The 8,497-nt window shown below is 45.4% G+C and overlaps 1 protein-coding gene across 5 annotated transcripts in view; it reads left to right on the forward strand.

Moving 5' to 3' along the window:
* LOC308570356 (uncharacterized protein) overlaps window positions 1–4,995 on the forward strand; it is a 57,482-nt gene extending 52,487 nt beyond the window's left edge. For all 5 annotated transcript variants that reach the window (XM_081165098.1, XM_081165097.1, XM_081165096.1 and 2 more), the window contains 2 exons: window positions 482–522; window positions 4,864–4,995. In XM_081165098.1, the coding sequence (XP_081021224.1) occupies window positions 482–522; window positions 4,864–4,978 (156 nt within the window). In that variant the 3' untranslated portion in view covers window positions 4,979–4,995. The remainder of the gene's footprint in view (window positions 1–481; window positions 523–4,863) is intronic.
* The last annotated feature ends 3,502 nt before the right edge of the window (window positions 4,996–8,497 follow it).

Consider the following 8,497-nt stretch of genomic DNA (forward strand, 5'->3'; position numbering starts at 1 on the left):
GATTCTTTTCGTCTTGCGAGGCACCACTGTATCACATTTGGCACTTAGGGTGGAAGCAGGAGGGATCTAAGTGAGGGACACAGAATCTGCTTGGGGATTGTAGAAGCTTCATCTATACAATGCCAAATGAGTTTGGAATTTTACTTGCAAATAGACCTGTGAGACCCTAAGGCTGCTTTTGGAACTCATAACCATCCATGCATCAGTGCTACATCTTCACGGTTTGTGCATGTGGATACAGGAAGCCTATCTGCGTTTCTGTAAAAGAAATGCCATTTTATTAAAAGAGAGAAAAAGAAAAACCCCAAGGCTGTGTGTTTTGGGAAGAGGTTGCACGATGATATCAAAGAATTAGCCATTGTTAAATTAATCTACTTGCTGAAATCAGGTAATTTATTGCAATAGCTGCTAAACGACACTCCACAGCCTTTTGGGGTATTAACACCCTCCTCTTTTCCTACCCTTTCTCATTTACTTGTAGTTTTTAATGACCCTGCTATGCAACATCATCTGCTGGTATAGGTAAGTTAAGTCTTTCTGAGATATCCGTATTGTAGCGAGCATTGATTTCAGGTCAGGTTGTGTAGGAGCTTCCTAATGTTTCACCACAAAGTGTACAATGTCAAAAGGAGCCCATACTGTTTGAAAGTAAAATAAAATCAAGGCATTAATTAAAAGATTAAAGAAAGATTAAGATGGGGGAAGAGAACCTCGCCACACTGCCTTACTGTATGATCTTGGAGCACCTCAGTAAGATTCTGTTCAGCAGGGTTTGTGTTTCTAGAAATGATGCTAACTTTCTGTGTGCATTTTTAAAAAACCGGTGAAGCTTCTTTTTGAAAACAGGGAAGAAAGGGAACCCTTTAGGCCCTCCTAGATGCCCTTTTTATTGTGCATTCATTATGATTATTTGTGCTTAAGGAGGCATGGAGATGGGATTATATCAGTGTTTCCCACCCCTGAGGGGCGCTGGAATAATCCGGAGGGCAGTAGTAGCCTCAGGTGCAATTGGGGGACATTGAATAAAAATAAGGGGGTGGTGGAAGCAGAAAGAAAGAATAAACCATTTGTACATGTTTCATCTGTTGTGTAATGACGCTTATCGATGTAACATACGAGTCAAAGTCGTAATGATTTCTTTATTTTTCAAACAAACACACAAAATGCAAGTTATAACCGATCAGGGGTCAAGTCCACTGATGCAAATTTGTCACTGCATCTTTCTGTTTGTTCACTTAAAGAAGGTGGATTTCCAGCTGAGTAATTCCCCCCCCCCCCAGAAAAGGGGGCCCTTATTGATTCACTTGTGCTGCAAAAAGCATCACAACTATATGCTAAGACTTTCCCCTTAAATTGAGAACCATGTAAGGCAGGGCTGGCCCACCCATGAGACTTGCTGAGATAGTCACCTCAGGCGGCAGGCTGGGAACATCTGCGAGGGGTGGCAGATACAGAGAAGGGAGTCTCATGTGCCTTTGCCACTCCTCCTTTATCTATGGATAGGAGCCGCCACCATTGCAGTCACCCCATGAGGGGGAAGGTCCCTCTGCTGCCTGCTCACCAAGACTTATTTCTTGTCAGGGTAGATGCCAGGAGCAGATCAGGAAGAACTCACAAGGTGTCAGTGAACTATTCAAAGAAACCAAACAGCTCAGATCACAGCAACTCTTCCCAGTAGATCTTGCCCCAATGAGGCAATAGTGAGGACTGAAGGTCCCCCCCTTCCCCCAGCTCCCTAAGTCTCTTCCTCCCCTGAGGCCTTCTCACGCAATCTGAGACTCCAATGCCTTGTCTGTCTCTGCTCTGCCCTCTTCATACCTCTGTGGGTTCTGGGAGAAATGCGGGGTGGGGAGCTGGTCGCAGCAGGAGGGAGAGACTCCCTGGCTTCTTCAGCAGCCTGCCTCAACTCTGCCTCTTGCCTCCCCTCCTCATCAGCCTCTGCTTCTGAACTGCTCTCTGCCACAGCCTCTTCCTGCTCACCAAGCAATGTTACCTCCTCAGGTTCTGACACCTTCTCTTCCCAATCTGCTCCCCCTCTGACCACTCACCTTCGCCACACCACCAATCCCTGCTTCTGAGCCTTCTTTCCTTCCGGGTTTCCCACCATTTCTCTGCATCCAGCCAGTCCATAACGTTTCTGCATCTCTAAACATCTTTGAAGGCCCCTAAGGAGAACCTCTGGGAAGAGCATGGCTGACGCTGCCAATGCTGGTTCCTCTTCCTTTTTTTCTCCCTCACTGCCTCCAGTTGCCTCAGGAGGTGGAAAAAGAGGCAGCAGTGATAGAGGGCGGCAGAAGGGGGGACACACACACACCCATTTTCTGTTTTGCCTCCAGCGGCAAAATGTCTTGGGCCAGCTCCGATATACACCCTTATGCTCCCCTCAGCGTCAGTGTTGCAGAGAAAGCCGAAAGCATGGGTGCTTGAGGTTGAAAGTGAACACAATATGTGAGATGCTACAGAGACTTAACTGCTTTCATGCCATGCAAGTTAAGGTGGGAGCCTTAACATACACTTGCATGATTTTTGGAGCATGTGTGAATCTGTAAAAGCCTTAAGCGTCCTCTTAAACCATTCTATTTTAATCCTGTATGCATTAGATCAGTCATATAACAAGTGAGTCCCCTTGCAGTTTTCCATTCCCCATTTATTTCCCTATGGCAAATTGCCTCGGTCTTCTTCTTCCCCTACCACTGCAAGCTTGCTCACTCAGAACGTAATTCTTCCTGTCCAGCAAACATAGGCTATATGTATACGTTGCCGGCTTAAAAAGCAGCTAGGTGGTTCTTTTGCTCAGTTTGGATTGAGGCTGGAGGAGGCATCAAAATGCAGTATTTCCTAAGAAACGACAGGATATGCATGGATTGCAGATAACTCTGTGTGTATATCACTTCCCAAACAGTTGATGTATTTGATGTAGAGTAAATAGCTGTAGTTACAGCCAAAATTTTATAATGCAATGCTATGCATGTCTACTCAAAAGTAAGTCCAACTGAGTTCAATGAGACTTACTCCCGCATGTGCGTGTAAAGGATTGTAGCCTTACCTTAACCAGCCAACTGGTTTACAGCCAAGACATTGTTAATTTAATTCCTAGCAAGCAACTATGTTCTGCAGCAGGCAGAGAATTAACCACGTCCCCAATGTACACGGTGCCAATGAACTGCCGCAGAATTAAGCAAGTCACCTTTTAGACATTTTTGTGGAGAACAAGGAAGAGTAAGGGGAGAGGACAACTGAAATGGCAATGTTTTCCAACTGACAATGTCGGTAATGGGATCAGGAGAGAGACTTTTTCTTCTGGCACCACCATGATCCACACCCACACACCAAGTAGTTGTCATTTAGTGTAATATTCATTTGTTGGCATCCATCTGTCTCAAGAGACAACGGAGTGCGCCTCTGGGGGTGAAGCCAAACCATTGCCTTAGCAGCACCGAAGTGACCTCCCAGGGCACTAGCCTGAGCAGCGTGTCTGGAGGTCCCAGGCTGCCCAGATGACAAGACTCCCCTCTTGGCCTCGCTGGTCCAAAGGAAAGCTGAACAATACATTTGGCATCAGCTTGGCTGCAGGAGTTGCTGGAAGGAGGTATACAGGTGCCATCCAACCGTCTTAGGGACTCCACTCCTGATTTGTGTAGGATTTACTCCTTAGCCTTTTCTTCTCCCAAAGATGTCCTGCAAGGCAGCAGAGGTTAGGATCAGAGTTTTCCTTCTCTGAGACAGGCTACCTTCCCAGGTTGACAAGCCCCACCTGCCCCTCTCTTCCCTTTACAGCAGCCTTTCTCAACCTGTGGGTCCCTAGATGTTGTTGGACTACAATTCCTATCACCCCTAGCTAGCAAGGCCAGAGCTCAGGGATGATGGGAGTTGTAGTCCAACAACATCTGGGGACCCACAGGTTGAGAACCACTGCTCTACAGCATGTGCAGATACCACCATCTTGACTGCTGGACCCACTATTGGTCTCATCCACTCAAGCGCTTGTCTTCACCTGAAGGAGCGTCTCCACCCCCATCGTTCTGCCCGGACGCTGAGGTCCAGCGCCGAGGGCCTTCTGGCGGTTCCCTCATTGTGAGAAGCAAAGCTACAGGGAACCAGGCAGAGGGCCTTCTCGGTAGTGGCGCCCGCCCTGTGGAATGCCCTCCCATCAGATGTCAAAGCGATAAATAACTACCTGACATTCAGAAGACATCTTAAGGCAGCCCTGTTCAGGGAAGTTTTTAATCTGTGATATTTTAGTGTATTTTTGGTTTCTATGGAAGCCGCCCAGAGTGGCTGGGAAAACCAGCCAGATGGGCGGGGTACAAATAATAAATTATTATTATTATTATTATTATTATTATTATTATTATTATTATTATTATTCATGTGCAAGGGAAGTCCTTAATTCACTGAGGGTTTGAGATCCATTGGTGACCCTCCCCTGGTTTAGCCAGCCAGTCAAAGCCGTTTTTCTAGGGTGTGGTCTCACGTTGCTATCCTCTAGGAGCCACAGGTGAGAGTTGAGTTCAGGTGAGAGCTGAGATCAGGGTGGAGACCAAAACTGGACAAATTACCGTACCATCCAAAGGAGCATATTTGTCCCCCACCGGAGGTATTACCCCTCTCCTAACACCCCATACATATTAATTTATAATAGTATTAATCCAACAATGTGGTTTGCCAGAAGCAAAATATTAGATGAGCTTCCCGGAGGGAATTTAGTCTACATCCCTGACCAAATGGGTATGAACAACTACGCATTCCTCATACTAAAAAGCAACACTGTCTGTAAAAGTCCTAAAGAAACATTTTGTAGATGAGCTAAAGAAAAAGCAATGTATTTCCTAACTGGTTGTATTTTTCCTTCTTTCTTTCTAGAGAACACCCGGGAATATTGTCGAAGATCATCCCTGGCACCATCATAGCATTTATTATCTTTCTCTATATACACTCCAAATATTACTGTGTAATAAGCAACATTAAACCTGTCTAAGTTTACCAGTATAGTAAGACTCCGGGCTGCATTATGAGAATACAGGTGGATTTTTGTTATTATATTTTAATCTGCAAATGCAATAGTGGGAAATAAACAATACCCCTAACCAGTTTCTCATAGGCGGCAGTTAGATGGTGATGTTGTTTCACCAATGACCTCCCCCGATTTTGTCAGAATTCAAGACCAATCAGCAGCTGGATAGGATCTCCAAGCACTGGCTTGGAGCAGACCTCTGCTGCAGATGCTTCCATATGTTGGTGGCATCAGTGTCAGCAAATGGGCAACCAAGCAAGTGCACCAGGAGATACCTAATGAAGCTGATTCCTCCTGCTATGGGGTTTTTACTTATGCTGTTTTGGTTTGAGGATGGCTCTTCCATGTGGACTGTTGGTGATATTGCTTAATACAGGTACCTCTGGTTACGTACTTAATTCGTTCCGGAGGTCCATTCTTAACCTAAAACTGTTCTTAACCTGAAGCACCACTTTAGCTAACGGGGCCTCCCACTGCCGCCAGAGCACGATTTCTGTTCTCATCCTGAAGCAAAGTTCTTAACCTGAGGTACTATTTCTTGGTTAGCGGAGTCCGTAACCTGAAGCGTATGTAACCTGAAGCGTATGTAACCCGAGGTACCACTGTATGTGCTTTGTATATGACTATTTATTTTGTAAAAAAATTATACTGCTTGATGGTTAGAAACCACAAAGCAGTTTGCAAAAAGGTGAAACAATAAAATCAAAGAAAATGCACAACCGTACTTTCAAACATGCAAAGGTTAAAATGCTAAAAGAGATTAAAATTCCTGCAACTTTTAAATATCTGGGTAGGCTTGTCTAAACATAATGTTTTTAGCAGGCACCGAAAAGTGCAGTGAAGGCGCTTGCTTGCTCTCAAGAGGCAGGGAGTTCCAACGTGCAAGTTCTGCCACACTAAGCAGCGGGGTTCTTACAAATATGTAATAGGTATTGTGTGGCAACTGTAGTAAGGCCAGTTCTGCCAATCGCAGCAGTCGAGTGGGCACAAGTGGGCAGTCTTGTAAGTAAACTATTCCCAGTTTATTAAGGGCTTTATATGCCAATAGTCAGCAAATAAGGGATGCAGGTGGCGCTGTGGGTTAAACCACAGAGCCTAGGACTTGCTGATCAGAAGGTTGGCGGTTTGAATCCCCGCGACGGGGTGAGCTCCCGTTGCTCAGTCCCTGCTCCTGCCAACCTAGCAGTTCAAAAGCATGAAGTGCAAGTAGATAAATAGGTACCGCTCCGGCAGGACGGTAAACAGCATTTTTGTGCGCTGCTCTGGTTCGCCAGAAGCGGCTTAGTCATGCTGGCCACATGACCTGGAAGCTGTACGCTGGCTCCCTCGGCCAATAAAGCGAGATGAGCGCCGCAACCCCAGAGTCGGTCACGACTGGACCTAACAGTCAGGGGTCCCTTTACCTTATGCCAATAGTAACACCTTGAACTTGGCTCAGTAACCAACTGGCAAGATGTTCAGATCTCTGAGCACAGGTGTGCTATGCTGACACGGCCTCACTCCTGTCAGCAATCGTGCTGCAGCATTCTGCCCCAACTGCAGCTTCTGCACCAAGCATGAGGGAAGCCCCACACAGAGCGCTTTGCAGTAATCCAGTCCTGAGGTAACCAGGCATGAACTGCTGTGGTCAGGCTCTCCTGGTCCAGGAATGGCTGTAGCTGCCGAACCAGCCAGTTTGCAAAAGGCACTGAGCCCCCAGTGACAGAGCTTGGATCAAGAAGCAGCCCCAAACTGCAAACTTACTCCTTCAAGGGGGAGTGGTACTTCGTCCAGGTTTGGCAGGTGAGCAATTTCTTGGCCTCTGTTTTGCCAGCATCCAAGCTCAGCTTTTTCTCCATCACCCACTTTGTCCCAGCAGTGGCCTGCGCAGCATCTCTAGGAAGAGAGCAGTGGATATTGAAATTGACCATACCAGGAAACCACAGAGCCATGTGCAAGGTTAGGAGCGCTCCCAGCCAACTGTCTGTGGCCGAAGTGTGTTTGCTGATCTGAGCATTAGCTGACAAGTTGAATCAAATCAAGGAGCACTGCCCAGAAATCTCCAGAGGGGTAGCTGTGCGCTTTAAGGTGCCACAAAACCCTTTGTTGTTTTGTCCAGAAAAAAAAAATTCCTTCCAGTAGCACCTTAAAGACCAACTAAGTTCGTTCTTGGTATGAGCTTTCGTGTGCATGCACACTTCTTCAGATACACTGAAACAGAAGTTGCCAGATCCTTCTATATAGTGAGAAGGTGGGGAGGGGTATTACTCAGAAGGGTGGTGGGAATGGGAGATTGGCAGATAGCTGAGATGAGCCTGTTGACGACTCTTAACGACTGTAATAGGTCTTACAGGAAAAGGCAAGGGGTGAGAAGGTGAGAAATGGCTTAGTCATGTATAATGAGATAAGAATCCAATGTCTTTGTTCAGACCAACACGGCTACCTATCTGTAACTATAAATTTCCAGTTAACTTTCCATAGGTGTTCCCATTGACTCATCTCTATATTATGGCCAATGTCTTTTTCATTTCAGCTACACTTGTGCAGAATTTTTAAAACCCCACTGTTTATATTACTGGGTTTGCTCCATGCAAGGCAAGGTGTGCTTCCTACAAACTCAACTATGTCCTGTATTTCCTGGTATTAAAGGTGAAAGTTAAAGTCGTCGTGTTTTTCTTTCAATAACCCTGCAGCCCTGTTGTCATAAGAACATCTATGTATGTGCAAAAATAAATAAATAACTAGAATGCCTCCTCTTTAAAAGCTTTCTTCAGGTTAAGATGCCATTCCCTAGCAACCACCAGGGGAGCGAGATGAGGCTCATTCTCACTTTGACTGCAGAAACCAGCTCTGCCATCAGCCGAGATTAAAATCCACAAAAGGAAAATGAAGAAGCTCATGTTGCATCAGGATAATGTCTTTCCATCCATGAAATTTCCATCCATTTCTATTAGGAAATATTCAGTTGGCATCATCTTGTTTAGTTAGTTATTGGGGGGGGGGGGTTGGTTGTTGTTTTATTTACAGTTGCAATCAAAATTATTCATTCCCCATTGCAAATCAGGCTTATTATCAACATTGACAGACTTTCAACTGTTTGCAATGAGCAAATCAAACAAAAGCAATCGAAATAGCTCAACACACCAGATGCTTCAAGTGGTTCCCCCTGTTGTGTATTGAGTCAAAGGATTTTATATCTGTATTAGTATTGTCTGTATTTGCATTAGGGTAAAGTAACTGCCTTTTGGTTCCAGAGGGTACAGCTACTATTGGTTCATTTAAGCTGCTGTATTTGGATCCTCTGTCTTATTGGTTTCCTCCAAAAGGCAGGACTGTGATTGCCTGATATTGTTCCCTCCAAAATGTATCCCTCCTAGCTAGTCCCCTGTCCCTATAAATGTAGCTTTCCCCTCCTCAGTCTTCAGTCTTGTTTGCAATAATAAAGAAGTGTTACTAGAGAACTGTCTCCAGCATATTATGTCAAGAGGGCTGAAATCACAAACC

The sequence above is a fragment of the Podarcis bocagei genome (genome assembly GCF_964188305.1).
Source record: "Podarcis bocagei genome assembly, chromosome: 12".
Taxonomy (NCBI): Eukaryota; Metazoa; Chordata; class Lepidosauria; order Squamata; family Lacertidae; genus Podarcis; species Podarcis bocagei.